The sequence below is a fragment of the Drosophila kikkawai genome, chromosome 2R (assembly GCF_030179895.1).
Source record: "Drosophila kikkawai strain 14028-0561.14 chromosome 2R, DkikHiC1v2, whole genome shotgun sequence".
In the NCBI taxonomy this organism is placed as follows: Eukaryota; Metazoa; Arthropoda; class Insecta; order Diptera; family Drosophilidae; genus Drosophila; species Drosophila kikkawai.
This window is the reverse complement of record NC_091729.1, coordinates 17,156,582-17,175,007: the sequence shown is the minus strand read 5'-3', so window position 1 is coordinate 17,175,007 and position 18,426 is coordinate 17,156,582. Positions and strand designations below refer to the sequence as shown.

The 18,426-nt window shown below is 43.7% G+C and overlaps 3 protein-coding genes across 3 annotated transcripts; 2 read left to right on the top strand and 1 right to left on the bottom strand.

The window, feature by feature from the left end:
* The first annotated feature begins 2,220 nt into the window (after window positions 1–2,220).
* On the top strand, window positions 2,221–12,343 carry LOC108070803 (5-hydroxytryptamine receptor 1D). Its single transcript, XM_070284060.1, has 9 exons — window positions 2,221–2,358; window positions 3,882–4,110; window positions 4,180–4,305; window positions 5,158–5,274; window positions 7,572–7,644; window positions 7,710–8,146; window positions 8,766–8,897; window positions 9,026–9,151; window positions 10,135–12,343. The coding sequence occupies exons 2-9, from the start codon at window positions 3,889–3,891 to the stop codon at window positions 10,852–10,854; spliced, it is 1,953 nt and encodes a 650-aa protein (XP_070140161.1). The 5' UTR covers window positions 2,221–2,358; window positions 3,882–3,888; the 3' UTR covers window positions 10,855–12,343.
* Window positions 12,344–13,578: 1,235 nt separating this feature from the next.
* LOC108070814 (uncharacterized) lies at window positions 13,579–14,644 on the bottom strand. The gene is made up of 3 exons (XM_070284201.1): window positions 14,544–14,644; window positions 13,872–14,189; window positions 13,579–13,814 (listed from the first exon to the last, which is right to left on the bottom strand). The coding sequence occupies exons 2-3, from the start codon at window positions 14,169–14,171 to the stop codon at window positions 13,668–13,670; spliced, it is 447 nt and encodes a 148-aa protein (XP_070140302.1). The 5' UTR covers window positions 14,172–14,189; window positions 14,544–14,644; the 3' UTR covers window positions 13,579–13,667.
* Window positions 14,642–17,216, top strand: Crtp (Caldesmon-related protein). The gene is made up of 2 exons (XM_017161359.3): window positions 14,642–15,553; window positions 15,606–17,216. Exons 1-2 carry the CDS (start codon window positions 14,752–14,754, stop codon window positions 17,072–17,074), a joined length of 2,271 nt encoding a protein of 756 aa, XP_017016848.1. The 5' UTR covers window positions 14,642–14,751; the 3' UTR covers window positions 17,075–17,216.
* Window positions 17,217–18,426: the final 1,210 nt, after the last annotated feature.

Genomic DNA, 18,426 nt, shown 5'->3' with positions numbered 1-18,426 from the left:
CATTATTCCCTTGAACACATCAGTTTCGGGGCACGTAGCTCTATTATATTGGAGGTAAAAAGAGTTAATTTCGTTGCGTGGTAACGCCGCCCGAAAAGGATATATTCAGTATCCAGTTTCCATTAGCATATGGAACGATTGGAAAATAATAACATTTGCAATTAACCGATTGCCAGGCTAAGAGGATATAAAATGTAGGAATTTTGTATCGCTAAAGCAATTATTTATATACATTTATTTAATTTAAATTTAATTTTAAGTGCCTACGAAATTATTTACGTAATTGCAAACACTTAAAGCCCTACAAATCCCTTTTTGTTTGCTCTCTTTTAGACAATAAATTATATTTTAATAAATGCAAATTGTGGCTCAGACACTCTCATCTCTCTCTCTCTTTCTCTGTCTTTATAAGTACTTACAAATTATTCATGTTTTACAGACTCATATCAGCGTCATAAGTCTAAACGTGGCAACATCTTGAGCGGAGTCTAACAAATCACTTATTATTTAAAAGTAAACACACAGCTTGACATGGCAGAGTGACATTCGCCAAGTGTTTGCATTTATGAAACTCATTTCGTAATTCATTTGCCTTTTGCTTATGCTGATTCCAGCACGTATACGCCACGTTGACGGCGAGAGATCTCAACTTTGCAATAGTGACAGCTGCATGGGATTAATTAACGCATCGCCAGGTGTGCTGTGTGCTATGCTCTGCTGGCTCCATCAATAAGAAATTAGTCAGGCGGAAACGGTTGACAATGTCAACCAATTTTGAGGGTGTTTTTGGGAAAATTTGCAGAATTTCCAAGAGCCAAAGCCAGGCAATCTGTGGCCTTAACCAGTCAATTTACGCCAGTCGCTTTGTGGGGATACTCGGCTAAGCACACACACTCACATTCCCTGTCCTGGCCGCAATCTAGCTGCAAGCACTGGTTCCATGTTCCAAACTGTTGGCAAAAACGATGGGGGAAGAGAGGCAGCTGGTTGCTTGGTTGGTTGCCTTGTGGGCGTGGCAATCAGTCAACGGGTCTGCTGCCGGGGCATTTTGTCAAACGGAATCTGCTTCGACCCATGTGCGAAGTGCGAGTGGCCTCAAAGAAGATCTTATAAATAAGCCCGAGCTGGCAAAAGCGTTGCTAAAAAAATGAAGAAAACTTTCCCAGCAAATTTGCATATGAAATGCCCCCACTTTCTGGCTTGTAACCACCCCCGCCTCCATCCTGGGTGCTGCTCCTGCTGCTGATGCAACACATTCCCAGCGTAAATGTGCATGAAATGCATCTTTTTTTCTCTCTCTGTCTGGCGTTACGGCTTCGTGCATTAACACGCACGCACAGAGGGCAGAAACACACACACACACACATCCTTTGGGAGGACAAAACGCATTCTGCATGCCGAATCCGTGTGTCCTTACCCCTGGCACTTCCTGTCCCCAATGCAGTTTTGCGTCCGTTCTGCTCGATGGTGCTCTGTTCTGCTCCTGTGGCATTGTTTTTTATGCCCAGCCATTTCGGGGTGTCCTTTTTTGTGGGTCCTGGACTCTACTGTTACTTTTTGGGGTCACAATGCACTACCGAAAGTTTCGACGAAGTCTGAAAGTCAGCAGGGCTAGCTTGGACTGGTATAAACTCTCCTGTTTTTCAGTTTATATGAATACTTACAATTAATTAAGGATAATTTTATTGTTATATATTATATATTTTTAATACTTAATTAAAAAATTAATGTTTTTATCAGTGCACGGCATAACCTGGTTCACCGTAAAAATGGTTGCATATTTCTTAACCCTAAAGGACAAAAAGCCAGTCAGACGTGTGCGTTGCCAGTTGTTATTTCCGAGCTGGCCAAATCCAGTGGCAAGTAACTGCTATAACTCTGGCTGCGGCTTAAGCCGGATCCCGAGGCGGGTGCGACATTTGTGCAGCTGCAATGTTGCAACGCGTTACTGCGGTAGCTCCGCCTAATGATATGCAATAGTTCGCCGCTAATGGCAGCAACTTGAGTGTAAATTCGCAAGCGGATTGCGGCTCTCTAATCCGGCAACTAAATTATTTATTCAGCATTTGTCTTCGGGAATGTCATCGAATTGAAGTCGCAGCAGCAGCCGGGACGGCTGTGGTGATTACAATTTGGCATGGAAATTTCGTTTACTTTAATGGCATTGCCCCGTGACAGAGGGGGGGGTTTTAACCAGTCACCAGTTACCAGGACCAGTTACCATATTCCCCTGCCCTTTAGCTGTTGGCTCTGCCGTTTATTGCCATTTTCGTTGTGCATTTTAAAACAATTACGCGGTCTGGCATTTGCGTCCGGATTGGGTTTCCTTTTTTGCTCTGCTCTGCCCTGTTCGCTTCAGTTCGGTTCTGTTTCGGTTTTGCAGTTGCAACTCTTCGATTACACCAGACTTAACAATACGAGGAATTAAGCGAATTTCCTCTTTTCATTACTTGGAAATTGGAATTGCTTTTATCAGACACACACATATAGTATATATATAGTGTGGAAAACTGATGGTTACGTTACCCTAGGAACTAACCAGATCCTAATTGATTTAGCCAAAGTTGAAGATTTACTGCACATGGCACACGGCACACGACACACGGCTGACTCTGCTTTGTTAATGAAAAACCTGAAACTGAAGCGGATGTGCAGCCAATAGATCCGGAACACATTAGCGTACTAAATCCAGTCCAGGGACCAGGGCTTAATGCCATCCCGTTCGGTTATATATCATGCGGTGATTTGTGGACTTAGCATAAAACCAAGCGGCCCAACTCGGCACCGACTCTCTGGCGACTTTGGACGAGCCACGATAAATCAAGGCGGCAGATCCGGGAGCTCGGGGTCCTTCCATATACTGCATGGGGCGGGGGGGGGAACATATACTGGCATGGAAAACTTAATAAGAGATGCGACAACAAACAAATGATACAAATAGACAGACGGCAAGCGACAGCGGAGGATAGGGGGAGTCCTTTAAAGCCACTTCCGTTGCACAGGACATTTTTCAGTGTCGGCCCAGAGGTGCCATATAGAGAGAAAGATATCAACGTCGGACGGGGAGTGCGCGTATTTTGATTTATCGCAAACAAGCCCGACTCATCCAATTATACCGTTAGCTTTCATTATGTCAGTGTGCTATTTTGGGAGCGGATGTGCCGCCATATTGGGCCCTTGTTGCGCCATTGCGCCGCCATTGTCTATGCAGAGTGCCCTCCGGAGCCCCGAGTGACAACACTGCGGTTTCATCCTGTTAGCCACTCTCTCTCTCTCAGTCTTGCCCCCTGCCAGGACAGAACAGGGACTCCGGTTCTGCTGATAAATCGTCAGCGCGGCATCGCTTTCACATGCTTTGACTTGATTATGGCGTAACAAATCGTCGACATTTTGCATTCCTCGCTGCGGAAACGGAAGCGGAAGGCATCTGTGAAAGAAACTGCTAGCCGGGATTTTGTGGCCTGACGACAAAATGGCCCAAAAAGGCAAATAGACAATATAGAGCTCACCCAGGGCCGCCTTTAATCGCATGCAGACACTGGGGGAAAATAGCATACAATAAAAATTATAAATGACTTGCCTCTATGAAATAATATTTTACATTAGTTATAAGTGATCAAAAATGTAGATTGGGTATAAGGTTTGGGTTTATCTGTGATAAATTTTTCAGTTCGAAAAAAATATATTAATATTAAGTAAGAGTATAAATTGTTTTGAATTTCCTACCATTTCCAGTATAAGAACTTCATTATATGTTTTATATTTAAACGCTAAATAAAGCTCTTTTAAACTAATATTTCTCAGTGCTTTTATGCGCTTGAATGCTTCACAAAGGATTGCGGCACTTATCATATCTCTTAACCACTTTTTTGTAATTACAGCTCAGCCATGGATCTGAAGACTGGCTCACTCCTGGTAGCCCCTGCCGTTAAGAACTCGAGCTGCTCGCATCCTCGCTACTCGGGCCACAACTTCATCGCTCACATTGGCATCGCAGAGACCATTGAGGCAGTGCTCATTCTGGTTCTCACCCTGGGCGTCATTGGGGCCAACTGCCTGGTCATTTTCGTCATTAACAATCGGCGCTATGCCGCCTACATTCACCAACAGGTGAATAAGAAATCCACTGGCTTACTGAATGAGTTGCTGACACCTGAATCACCCTTTTGTTTTATATAGCCCCGCTACCTGCTCACCTCACTGGCTTTGAATGACCTGACAATCGGTCTGTTAATTACACCTTTTGGCCTAATGCCGGCATTGTTCCACTGTTGGCCATACGGAGAGATCTTCTGCCAGATACAGGTGAGTGGGTCAACAACAGGTGGAAACAGCTCGGAAACATGATAATTTGTTGTTTAATACTGGGGATCCTGTTGTGGCTACAGCCATTGCGGTCAATTAACTCGCTTCACAATGCCGGGTAATTAAGGGTTACAAGTGCAGGAGATGGTCACTGGAATATGCGATTATCTGGAACAATGTGTAATGCTAATGTTAACAGTTTGAGTTTAAGTGGGATTAAGTGGTGAAAATGGAAAATTTTATATGGTATACATGGGTTAAATAGTAATCCCATTCATGATATTTCTGTAATTAAACTAATTTAGTGTGAATTTAAATTGCTAAAGGGGTTATGGCACTACATTGTCTTAGTAGGTAAATTAGTTTGCTAATATATTTCCAAGTAAACAATACAAAAGCACAAAATATATTGAAAAAATGTATGTTATATATTTCCAAAACCCCTTTCTTTTATAAATTATTTTAATATTAAAATTTCATGGAAAACTTTATCTTTTATTCTCTTTGTAACCGACATTGTTTAGTTATTTGGTTATTTTCCATCTAAGATTATTGGCAAAACATACACGCATTCTCCGCATAACTAACTCTTACACCACAAATTCTGGCAATTAATAATCTCATATTAGCCGGGCGGCCATTCTGGCGCTGCGAAAATTCCCATTAAAAGTTTTTCATTTTGACCCGGCTGCAGGCAGAGCAGAAAAATAAAAACGAGACAAAAACGAAATAAAACCCGAGTGAAGGCCGCTTCTGTGCACAAAAAACCCATAATATAAATAGTAGTAAAATTCTGAGCTAAGCTGGTCGGCTAACACGCTTTCCCCATTTTCCATTCTATGCATTTTTTAGGCCCTGCTCCGCGGCGCGCTTTCCCAGCAGAGCGCCGTCATCCTGGTCTGCATGGCCGTCGATAGATACATGTGCGCCCTGCATCCGCGTCGTTACTACCAGCACTCCAGCAAGAAGGTAAGATACATTTTTGGGGGCAGCCAGATAAGGCACGCTCCTTGGCGATCCTCTTAGATCCTTGTCGGGGCAACTCTTGGACAGTAGACAAAGCGTTGGCGTAATTACGAGAAATCAAGAGAATCACGCGCCAATAAAAATCAACTATAATACAATGGCACAGCGACTACAGCATATTGTCTGCGAGCCAATTACGCAGGCATAAATAAGGATAATGGGCTTTAAGCTCTTTGACAGTCATTAAGAAAGCAAACAAATGGGCGGGGAAGCCCCGGGGAGACCGGAGAGACCGGAGAGGGGTAGCCGAAGAGCGACTGCAAAACAAAGCACCAACAGATGAAGAATGAAAAAGCAAAGTTGGCAGAAAAATACGACACAGAAAAAATGGGAGACATTGGGAAAGTGTATAAAATAAAGATAAAAAAAAGCGAGCAGAAAGTTGGCCTAGAGATTCTTCTTCTCCTATTTTTTTTTACGCGCAATGACTTTGGCAAAAGGGCGACGACCACAGCAAAGTCCTGTTCCAGGACGAGGGCAGGCAAATGAAGCGGCACCTCCCACGGAAACCGCAGGAAAGCCGGGGCCAAAGAGCAGCAAACGAGGCACCAACTCTATTTCCCATTCCCAGTTACACACTTACAGCGTAATTTATGGCTCCCGGAGAGTAAACAAAAAGGAAACTAGATTGGGAGAACGCCAGGGCCAGGACACCGAAGCTCCAATGTCCTTGCACTAAGTGATGCCAAAAGACTAGAACGAGGAAATTAATGAGAATGAAAATAAATATATTAAGTATGGGTTTCTTTTTCATTTGGATTTGTTAAAGAATTTATTGATCTTAATATAAAACATTTAATATTAATGAGAAAATAATTAAAATATTATGGAATATTGAAATTTTTATTGCTATTTCCCATTAAAAGTAAACTACTTCAAAGCTTTTTTCAAACAAACCTTGGTTTATGGTTTTAAAACTCAAAAAGTGCAATTGGTAACCCTTTAAAACTTTATTCATTGAGTTTCCCCTTTCGAATTAACCCTTAATTATTCTTGTGGTTTTCCAGAAAAGTTGTAATTCAATCGAATGAAAGAAAATACAATCAGGCTAAATACAACAATGGGAAACCAGAGGCATATCAATGGTGGAAAAATGTATTTATATAAAATTGCGTTGCTGTTTTTATGCTGCCAGAACCAAATCGCATCTTTTATGTTGGTTTTTCTGTGCAATCTGGCCTCTGAAAATCGTGCCAGTGGGCGAAATTGGCACTCTGCCACGCCCCATTTATAAAAATTGGTATGCGCAGTGTCGAAAATTAATAAATGGATGCTGAATGGGGTATACTTGGGATGCCAGAAAAAAAAGAAACCAATGCTCGATGGAAGCTCGGTAATGGCATCACAAACTTCTGGCTTACATTTCTTTGCGTACTTTTAAAAGTGCCATAAATTGAAGCTCTCGTTAAAATAAAAAAAAGCCATGGATATTTATGCTTTTTTATTTACAAGGAAAAGTCAAATTTGAGAGGCTATAAAAATATAGAAACCCTAACAATGATTTTATGTCTTAAAAATGCATTAAAATTTATTAAACTTGAAATAAATATCTCTGTAAATACTCTTCAAATTAATTACTTTTTCACCAAATTTACTCTAAAAGAAAACTTTTGCATTGAAACAAAATGGTATATTTACATTTAAATATAATTTTATTACCTTTTTAGACTCTCCGACTGTTGATATTCTCTTCCGAAAGGCAAAACTTTTAAATGTAATAGTGCAAATTAAATAAAATCAGAGCCATAGAGGCAGCCAAAGTTGTTGTTCAGTTTTTGCTGGCACTTTCAACCTGAATGCGAAGGGGCTTTCTCTTTCGATTTTTTTCCAGGTGGCAGCCGTTGAGGGACAGGACAATATTCTCCCATTTTCTCTGTCAGAGTGCCGCATTTATGAACTCAGGACGTCAGTTATGATTGTGGCAGTCCTTTCGCATTTCCAAAAAGTATCGCTTTCCCTTTGCGGTCGCTGGGCAAAGGCACTCTTTTCTAGTTGTTTTCGACCTAATCAAAAGTTTGTTTATTCTATTTGCGGTCTGTCAGAGGAAAATACAAACAAAAGAATTCAATTAGATGTAACTCAAGCTAACTTTAAGCACTGTTAACCTTATTTTAAGGGAATTTTAGCAAAAAGGAACGATTTTATTACCTAAAATGCACCAGAAACGTGCCCAAGGGGCCATAAATCAACCAACAGCTGTGAGGAAATGTAATTCCACTAATTGTTTATACCCTTTGCAGGGCTGTGTGGCCATATTGAGCTTGACCTGGATTATCAGTCTCACGGTGTTTGGCTTTCTGGTGCTGCCCAAAGGTGAGTCTTTGCCTTGGCTTAGCTCTTATATATTAAGTATGCTCTCGAACACCTCTATGCCGCAGGTTATTACTTCAACAATACGGGGCTAATGGCCTGCGAGCCCTTCTACAGCAAGCCCTCCTATAGGATATTGTCGACGTGCGCCCTCTACTTTCCCACTACAATGGTCCTGATGTATTGCTATGGGTCCAGCTTCCACATGAGCCGCTTCCGCCTGAACGATCCAACCATGCCCCTAACGGCAGCCGCCCATCATCCGCATCCGCATCCACATCCCACCGCCGCCCAGCAGCTCCAGCAGATGCACCAGCAGCAACAGCAGCAGCAGGCGGGAATGCACTCTCACCTCTACCACGGCCACTCTCACTCTCACCATCCGCATCCGCTTCAGCATCAGCACCCACACCATCCGCATCCGCATCACCTGGGCCACCTGGGCATGGCCATGAGCATGGGGCTGGCTGGCATGCCGAACATGACAAACAAGATTACCAAAAAGGTGAGCCAAGCGCCAGTTTCAAAACAGTTTCAGCCACCCAGCGAGCCGGGGAGTCGGGCAGCCGGTCAACTGGGGATTTAGTTAAGAGTAAATAGAATTAGCTTTGGCTGCACGGACAAACAAATTGTTAAAGCTGTTAAGGGGTCTTTAAAAACCATATTTCACCGACGGCGAATTGAATTTGGGAATGGGAAAACTCGTTCTAAAAGTAAATAAGGTTGTTTGGGCGTTGATTTTCGCTGGAATTTATTAAGGGTTTTAGGGAAATTGTAGGTTGTTTTATATGTTTATGCGAATTTGGCAGTGGGGAGTTTATATTTTATTCATATTTCAGGGGAAAATATTATTACAAGCCTAGCCGGATTTGTCTGTTTTTGTTTTGGGAACATATTTCAATACTTTGTTTTTTTTTCATATAACAATTTTTAATCTCAAATTCATTCTCTTATAAAGCCTCCACTTGTAAGAATTTAAATTCCTAACATTTTAAAAGCGGCTATCAATAAAAATCAGACTAAAATCATAAAGTTTCAGAGTAGTGCCAAGTTTACTACCCTATATATATAACCCCAAACAGTCCTTTGACTTTTAATGACTCTACCACTATGTGTTTCCACAGATTGTACCCATCCAAGAGAAGAACTCTAGTGGATCAACCTCACGTTCGATGGCTGCCATTTCGCTGGGCTTCATTGTGATGGTCACACCGTGGACTATTCAGGAGATAGTCACTGCCTGCACGGGATCCAAGGTAAGAGTCCTTTGGGATATTGTTTACCACGCTTTTGTGTTTCTATTGCGTACCACGGGGCGCATACGTAATGAGGCCACGTCGTTCTCATCAGTTCTGATTTTGTGACATTCTCAATCCGCTTGCAGCTGCCGCCGTTCCTCGATTTCCTTGTCACCTGGACGGCGCTGAGTAATAGCCTGTGGAACCCCTTCATGTACTGGCTGCTCAACTCCGATTTCCGTCGTCTGAGTCGCCAACTGATGCCCAACAAGGTGAGAGAAGTCTGTCCCATACAGCAGCAGCAGGATGATCAGCAGGGAAGCCCTGTAAATCTGTCATAAGTCCTGATTGATTGATTCGCTTAGCCCTTTTGCAAGCATCCCATCCAAACATTCATTGACCGGTCCAAAATATCCGGAATATGCGAGCATTTCACCCAAGTGCACATCCTGCAGCTTGCATATTTTCAGGGGTTTTCCACGCCTTTAAGGCAAAAGTTTTTGGTGAACAAAAAGCAGGCAAGCCCAAGTCATACACAAGCTGACACACAACCCCATAGCATAAATCCGTAGCCAAAGGTGTAAGCTCCAGGAAGCTGCTGCCAGACTGGCTCTGGCCCCAACAAAGTAAACAATCAACAGCCCCCAACAGCAGCAGCAACAACAACAACAACAACAACTGTAACGAGTCCTGAAAAGTGATTTTGAATTATGAAAGAGCAAATCCAAAACGGCATTTACATCCACCATTCACCTCCCATACAGCTCCCCAGCTCCCAGCATCCACCAGCCCCGATTCTATTTTGGGTAAACGCAGTCAAGTTGCATGATTTACTTCCGGAGAAGGGGGACCGCCGGGGGTCAGTTTGTGGAATATTTATGGCACAACCTTGTGCTTGGCCGGAATAAATGCGAATTCAAAATCCTTATTAATTTTTGTGCGAGTCGAGTCAAATTTATGATGCCCTGCACCCAGAAAAAAATATGGAATAACGAATATTTATGTTGGGGTTTCATTAGAATTTTACTCGAATTTGTTGGAAGTATTTATATTATAAAGCAACCTATGAAATTTATTAGTGAAATACAAGAATCAAGAAATAAATATTAATTTTAAACATTTTAGAGACATAAGATAGATCATAGATTTTTTAATGTTTAAATTATTAGCTTAGCTTTGCTTCCTCAAACGCACATTTTTAAACATTTTTAGGTACTTCATTTTTTTAAGTGATGACCTTTGTGTTTAATTCCAGTGTTTCCCCCACGAGGACACGCCCGAACACAAATCAGCCTGTTGTCACATCAATGCTAACGATTTCGAAATCACAACGCTTCCGATTCCACCGGAACCGCCATCGTCCCGCCCGCCAGGCGGAGGCAGTTCAGCCGCTGGCAGTGGGCCCAATGCTTCCAGTGGCGGCGGAGTGGCCAGCACAATTGGTGGCTCTGTGCTGGGGATTTGTGCCCGCTCCCGGGCCAATAGTTTGAGCCGCAGTGCCTCCCAGTACATAAGGGGTACGATGGGCGGCGGCGGCGGAAGCCATATCCACAATGGGTCAGAGACATACTCCACGACGCGGCCGGACATCGAGGGTCTCTCGGAGAAGTACTGGGGAGAGATCCTGGAGCGAACCATGAGCTCGGGCAACCTTAGCGCCATGCAGAAGAATCTGCCCCACCTGCCCTACACCCACCACCTGGTGCACCAGCTCCACCAGCCGCAGCAGCATCACCAGCAGCAAACCACCTCTTTCAGCAAGGCCAGCGACCTGCAGCTGAACCTCTCCCAGGCGGCCACGGCCGCCGAGCTGGGCAAGTTCTCCAACTCGGAGCCAAAGCTATGTGAGCATCTCTTCCATGACATCAACTGTGCCAAGAACAAGGCAGCCGGCGGAGGAGGCGGAATCATGAATGGCTTAAGTGACGATTCGTCCGCCAAGCTGACCTGCGGGCGCAGCATTCCGGATATTTAGTACGCAGAGGACGTGATCTTGGCCAAGACGCAGCTGCTGGCCCGCCAGGGCAAGTGCACGCACCATACACAGCATCAGCTGGCCAGGATGCGAGCCCACCAGCACACGGGCAGTCTGCGGTTCAGCCGGATCCGTGCCGCCTGCCATAGTCCGCCGCCGGAGAAGGCCTCCGCTGTGGGTATTCCGCTGGCCGAGTACCGGAAGTAGGTAGCCGAGATTGGAACCGATTCCGCAGGAGTGGTCTAAGCCAGTGGAAAAGTAGAGAGTGAGAAATGAGCAAATATCTATAAGATTTCATAGGTGTACGTACGTGAGTGTGTGTCTATATAATATCGCCGAGACAACCATAAAGCTATTTGTGTGTTGTCATTTAGGGTTAGGATTAGAATCTAAGCGATCATAGAGGGGGTTGGTTTTGGTTTTAAGTTTTGGATTATGAAAATAAACTCTAATAAACTTTAGTTTGTTCGGAAAATTATATTTATTATATTTCCCTGGGAACTAAAATTGATTGAAATGAAATCTTTACATTTTATTTTCGAAACCAAAGGCCATATCTTTAAAAGTTTAATTTTTAAAGAAAATCTATTATTTATTTAAAAGAAAAATAAGAATGAATGAGCCAAAAAAGATCTAAAATTGAATAAAGTTTAAGAAAGTGAGTGGCAGGTGAATGGTAATCTTTCCTTTAAACTATCTACCTGCCTTCTGCGGATTTCTTCAACTCCAAAGGTAGACTGTCATTTTGCCTACTTTAAGTCTCTGCCTTTTGTAAGTCCCCTATCTAGGGGTTATTACTTCTACGACTACGCCCATCCAATCGGAATCAGCCACGTTAAGCAAAGCGTTAACCATAGTAAGTGTTCATTAAGTGTTTGTGATACCCTAAGTTTCCCCATAATAATAATAATAAAACACAAGGTAATTTAATCGTAATTGTTGAGTGTTGTATGTGTGTATGTTTCAGCTTAATCGGTGAATAGAATAGAAGCTAAATAAATGGTTTTGGCCAACCTGTTTGGCCCCGTTCTGTGCCAAAACAGAAGCCCAACATAAAAAAGACATAATAATGAAAGAGATATCAGACTTTCCTCTCAGATCCTGCTAGAAATTCGAAATCCTCTCCCTCTCTACTCCCTAGAACCTAAGGATCTACGTAGTCTCTAATATTGGCGGATCTTAAAGCGTTGTGGTTAATCATAGTCCTAGTTCCATAACCAAAACAAAGAATTACTCACTGTTCTACAAAATCAAAATCAAATCCTAACTTTGTGATTGTCAAGAATTTAAGTCGGTTGGATGTGGAAATTAATTGTTAAAACATTTATAATTTGTAGCTAAGTAAAACGATAGTTAAAGCGAAATCAATTTACACTTTAAGTATATTTATTTTAGTTAAACAAACCCTAGGCATATATTGAATACGCAAACAAACAAAAACTGTATTTAAATAAAATTAAATAAATATCACTAAAACGATTTGCATAAAGTGCGTGTTATTTTTTATACTTCCGGCTTTGCTTACTCAAAAGGCAATTTCATAGCAATTACTTTGAAACCATTTAAAAAAGGAAGCCCACAAATGAATCCCTAAAAACAGAAAAGAAACAACAACAGCCGAAGAAGAATTCCCAATTACACACAAAAACATCAACGAAATTCGTCCGAAGCGTTGCTAAATAAATTAAAAATTATTCAAATTTGATTTTTATTGTGCCAGGGACGCGCTTTCCCACAAATCCCACTGCCTCGATATGACAGCGAGGCCCAAAATGCAAATTAATATCGCATACTGCGCTTAGATTTTCATTTCGACACGCACAGGGACGGGGATATGGAAGGGACGACAACGAGACCGAAGAAAAATGCAAGATAAACGAACAAGAAAAGTTTGAAAACTAATTTTCGCAAAACAATTTTCAGAAGCCGTCGTCCTTGCCGCTCCTCCTCCGTTCGCTCCTCTCCCAAGGGGCATTGGCTTCTTTGGCAATTTGAATCTCAAACCGAATCTGAATGTGAATTCTTTCGGTTTTGCCTTGGTGGCCCTAAAAAATTACATGCTTCGCTGCATTTTGTAACAATAATCGCCGGTGTTTGCCGTCTGACCACGCCCCCAGTGCCCTCATGAAAGCGCGCGTGCCTTCCTCCTGGCCAAGCAAAAGTCCCGAAAAAGAACTTTTCGCATGAAAGTCAACTTTTTCGGCCGCCCCTGCCTCGCATTTTTTTTTCTTTTCTGATTCCCATTTGTGTTCGCCATCTGAGTTTTCTGTATAATTTGACGCCTGCCGGGAATTGGATTGTGCACCATCCTGCTCCTTGAATCCTGGCATTGCCGCCAAAAGTAAGGTTTTTGCCTAATTTGATTAACACTAATTGGGGTTCATCTAATTGCGGATGGCCAGAGCAAACGTATCACGAGGAACAATTTGTGGCGGAAATTAATTGCGGAAATTATTCGAAACTCTTGTGAAAAATAATTTGTTCTTTTTTTATGATTGTTTCAAACTTTTGAAATGCCAAAATGATTATTTGAAAACTCAAAGAGGGAGGAGAGGTTGAGGTAATACGACTATTTTAAAGCCTGTTAAGACTTTCAGTTTCGGTGGCAGCATATTTTGGCTTAAATATTTTTGGGGTAATTGGGTAATAATTTATGATTTATATATATTTATATATATTGCTATATAGTTATTAAAGGACTTTTACAAGCAGATCGTGCTACCAATATTCAGAACTTTGCTAATCAGCTTTTCTGTGGATGTGAACCTATGTTTTTATGTACTTATTTGTATTATATCTATGTATGCACCTTTTTAAAAATCCTCCACAAAATTAAAATAAACATTGGTGGCAAACTGTGGCTTGCCATCGAATATCCAGTCCAATAACAGCAGGTAGTCGCCGGTGGGCAAACTGATGGGAACTTGAATGTAATGGAAATCGTGGACCATTTGCAGGCCCTGAAAATCAATTCAAGCTCATAAGAAACAATTAACAGAATTAAATAGCAAACTTACCACATAGGGACAAGTATGATTCACCGTGGACACATCCTTAATCAGATTCCAGACGATCTTGGCAACGGGCTGATTTCGCTTTCGCATAAACTGGCAGGCATCGAAGTTGTAATCGAACAGGAATGGCTTATAGCCACTGGCCTTCTTCATCAACTTCATATGGAGAAATATATTATTGGCTGGCTCCAGAAACGTGGCATTTACATTCAAACTGGTCTTGATGCGGGAATAGGCCTTCAGCCGACAATAGTGGACAACGACCCAGGATTTATTGTAGGACTGGCAGACGGCATTTGTCATTTTAACCCTGGGTGCCTCCTGGTGAAAATTATAATTAAATTTTATTCCCTTATTACGATTCAATATAATATAGAATCTTTTACACTACAAAGCAGAAGAGCAGCTGTTAGATATAATAAAACGATGACAACTTTATGATCCATGGCAGTGGACAATGATCGAGTGACTAAACAACTTTAAACAAAAGTGCTAGCGATTATTTTGTTATTAGTAGTATACCGATTTTTTGATTGCTTTTAAATAAGAATGAAATCATTATAAATCAGTAATAATAACTCATTGACACAGCTGAATAAATTCCATATAAAAAGTAAACAAAAACTTTTATATACATAAGAATTAAGCCATTATAAATCAGTGATAATAACTTACCGACACAGAATATCTTCAATATGAAACCTAAAAAAAACTAAACAGCGGAGCAGAGCTTCTCTGGCTTTGAGAAAAGTTTCTTTTGATTCCGAGACGATCTATCGACTTGCTCAAATGAATTTATACACCCACACGAAATCGAATTTCTGTCTATATTCTCGGTGATTTTACCTAGCTGTTTTCCCAAGGACCTTGGCTATATGCTGACATGTCTAAAATGATTCCGTGCAAACCCAAACTAGTTGGTCCCGATGGACTGATCATTAGGAAGCGCTTCGCACGACATCCCGTCGTGATCTCGGCCAAGCGCTTCGCGGCGATCAAGGGACGATCTCGGCAGGACGAGAAGCATGCCCAGATAGAAGCCGTTGAGGAGGAGCGGCGATACCGCCAGTACCTTAAGGATGGCAACGATCTACTGTGCAGTTTGTTCACGGATCCCACGGTGCCCAAGGACCAGGTCCTACGCCGGTTCACAAGCACGGAAATTGTGAGTCCCATCAAGGAGGTGCCCACCAAACTGGCCGACGAGCGACTGCGCAAGCAACGTATCATGCGGGCAAATAATTTGCTGAATCAGCTGAAGCCCGGACCGCGAGCCCTGCACCAGGCGCTGCTGGTCAGCGAAATGATTCATCAGCGGAAGTACAACGAGGATCTCAACGAGGAGATCGCCGCGGCGGCTCGGGCCCAGGAGAAGGCGGACGAGAAGCTATGCCCAGAGGCCCTGGTGCCCTTCGGCCATGTCACGGAGGAGGAGGAAAAGGCCAAGGAAGCGGAAAAGAACCAAACTTATGCCAAGCTCATCCGCGAGGATATTGCAGAGCGGGAGAAGCTCAGGGAGGCGGCCAGAGAGCAGAAAGTCTTCGAGGAGCAGGTGGACCGCGCCCAGTACAAGTGCCTGCAGGAAAAGGAGGAAAAGGCCCTGAAAGAAAAGAAAGCCAAGAAGATTGCCTTCTACCGCAAAGCCTATCGGGATGCCATCCAGGAAAAAGCCGAGATCGCAACTCGTGAGTAATCTCCCACAGTGGGTTACAATAATAACTTCACACCTTATCCCAGATGAAAAGATTTGCGATAAAATCGACGACCGACGCAACTGCGTCTACACTGTTGCCACTCGCAACCTGAGCACCCGCTACAACACCCACGTAAACGAAATGCGGAAGAAAGAGCATGAGGCTCGGGCGGCGCAGGGGTTGCGCGTTTTCCAAGCCCAGGATGTTTCCAAGCGGGTGCTGGCGGAGAAGCAGGCCGCCACGGAGGATCGCTATGAGTTCGAGGTGCAGGTGGACGAGAACCGGCGCCAGTGCGAGCGCCAGGAGCTTGCCAAGCAGCGACGAGCCTACCAGCTGGAGGAGAAGAAGCAGGGGGAGAAGAAATACCGGCAGGAGCAGGAGGTGCAACGCTTCCAGGTGGCGCGGCGCCTCAAAAATGACGAGGCAAACCGTTACTTTGATGCGTCGCAAAAGCGCCGGCAAGATAAAGTTAAGGAGGATCTGCGCAAAGTACTCTTCGGCCAGCGGGACGAGTTCCTCGAGAAGCGACGTGCCGAACTTATGAACATGACCGCCTGTAACGAAGACTTGTACCTGGCGGACGACAAGAAGTTCTTCGAGGAGGCCGTGGATATTATGGAGAAGTCACGCAAGGTGGGCCGACCCCTATATCCCATAGCCACTGCCGTGAAGCGCTACCAGAAGCAGAATCAGCTGGACATGCAGCCGGAGGGCAGGCTGGTGAAGCGTAGCCAGCTAAGGGACTCCTGCTGGCCGGGATACTACTCCAAAGCGGAACTGGCCTACCGCAAGTACGAGCATCGTGAGAAGTGCCGCGAGGAGTTGGTTGCTGATCGCCACCAGATCTATTGCAACTCCGTAAAAATCGATAAACTGGCCGAAGTGGAGAGGCCCTACCAGCCTTGCGTGCCCTCCTGTCCCATCAACTGCTTCCACCGTCGTGGCGTCCCGGCCACCGACAGCCAGGACAACTTCGACTACGACCGATACGTTTGTTACGAGGATCCACCGACTGTGGGCGCCTGTCCCGGGCCCATGCAGGTCATCCACAACGATCCATTGGACAACACCCGCAAGATCAGCCAGACATCTATTAAGCTGCCCCCGATGCCAGACATTCCCAAGCGGGACAACACGGCGATGGATAAATTTCGGAACACGGTTGAAAAGTTGGGCGTTAAACCTAAGCTGATGCCCGCCGTCACAGAGTCACAGACTAGCTTAACAAACTACCCGACGCCGGCTGCTCCGACAGAACAACCCCAGATCAAGACATCTGACTCACCTGCAGCTTCACCTGGATCGCCTAAAGTCCCCGTTCCATTACCCAAATCCCAGCCACCGCGTAGGCGCCAGACCGTCGGTACAGTGAAAGGGGGACGCGGCGCCATCACCTCGAAGCCAGTTGCTCAGCTCATGGGCAACGATAGGCCCGCTCCCATTCCCAATCCCGCGGGAACCTGGGGCGCCGGATCCCTGCCGGCACTGCCCACAAAAAAGATATCAAAGTAACGTCCTGACAAGAGACTCTGACAAAATTTACGTTTCAATGGCTTGTATTGTATTGATGTTGACCATTCGCGAGTGCAGATAGAAAAAATAAATGTAAAAAAAGGAGAGTTGAGGGAAAGTCACCAGACGACGGCACAGGAAATGACGTTAATGGTTTTTTAAAAGCACTTAAACTTGGCGCACAAGTCCACTTTTCTACTCCTCTTTCTTTTGCCATTTGCCAGTCGCCACTTGCCATTTGACGGGGGAGTTGGTGAAGCCGAAGGAGCCGGCAACCCGGAGGACTCGTAACCCTTCCAGTGACACTCGGCACGCATTATGCGCTTTGTTTAGCACGGAATCCGCCAGAGAGAGTGGCCGCTTCATAAATTCCAATTAATGCGTGGCCAAAGTTATTAGGTTACGCTCTCGCCATCTCGGTCAGCGCCAACGTAGCCTCCTTGGGCGCTTCCTTCCGCTTCCATCTTCATCAATTTGTGACGCTGAGTGACGTCCATTTTTGTTTTCATTTAGCTTATTACGGGACAGACATGTCCGGCGTTCTGCCCCCGTAACTTAATTTGGAGGCTGCTAGCCAGGCTGACGAACCCGGGGCCACCTTCAACGGAGTTTGCTTGGCCGGTCATGGCTCGGCCAATCTCATCAGGATAATTACGACGGTGCAGGCGGCCGAGTATCCCTGTCTCTATGGGTTAATCAGGACTTTGTAGTCTTTAGGGTTTAGTCGACCGCTCAGCTCCAAATTAACGGAACCGCACTTTTTTCCTATCCTGTGCCATTAACCATAAATTGCTGAATCGCTTAGCCTAGGTTCATCAGAGAGAAAGAGAATCTAAAAACTGCTTCGAGATACAGAAAATAATCCAAATTTTTTTAAGGGTAAATGGAGAAAGAAAGGATTTTAATTTAAGTGGGAATCAAAGCGAGAGTAAAAAGGGAAAATATAAATGAGAAATGCAAAAGAGGATTACTTTAAAAAAAAATATACAAGCTCAATTGGTAGAAGAAAATTTAAGTCTGGCATTATATATTTTTCCAAATATATTTATATTGGTTTAACATAGGTATTAAATGTATAAAATACACAAAAAAAAAAATTAAAAATATTTCCTTCCCGGAATATCTAAAATAATATTAGTTATAAATTAAACCATAAAGAATGGGTATAAAAACAGACCAACTAAACTGATATAAACCATTCCAAAATCCCCAAGGGATTAGAAACTACATTGCAATCGACAGTCATTAATAAAATTGAAACTCTGCCGACTTTCCACGAATTTTCCGTATTGTTTCGCCAGCAAGAAGGGAGTCGAGTCCCAGCAATATTTGTAAAAGCCGGCGCACAATAA

Bases quoted from the DNA above. Each gene is read 5' to 3' on its own strand.
- LOC108070803 (XM_070284060.1), top strand. From the start codon at position 3,889: ATGGATCTGAAGACTGGCTCACTCCTGGTAGCCCCTGCCGTTAAGAAC. The intron at 5,275-7,571 runs GTAAGATACATT...TACCCTTTGCAG, and splicing joins ACCAGCACTCCAGCAAGAAG to GGCTGTGTGGCCATATTGAG. The intron at 8,898-9,025 runs GTAAGAGTCCTT...ATCCGCTTGCAG, and splicing joins CTGCCTGCACGGGATCCAAG to CTGCCGCCGTTCCTCGATTT.
- LOC108070814 (XM_070284201.1), bottom strand. From the start codon at position 14,171: ATGACAAATGCCGTCTGCCAGTCCTACAATAAATCCTGGGTCGTTGTC. The intron at 13,815-13,871 runs GTAAGTTTGCTA...ATTGATTTTCAG, and splicing joins ATCATACTTGTCCCTATGTG to GGCCTGCAAATGGTCCACGA.
- Crtp (XM_017161359.3), top strand. From the start codon at position 14,752: ATGTCTAAAATGATTCCGTGCAAACCCAAACTAGTTGGTCCCGATGGA. The intron at 15,554-15,605 runs GTGAGTAATCTC...ACCTTATCCCAG, and splicing joins AAAAGCCGAGATCGCAACTC to ATGAAAAGATTTGCGATAAA.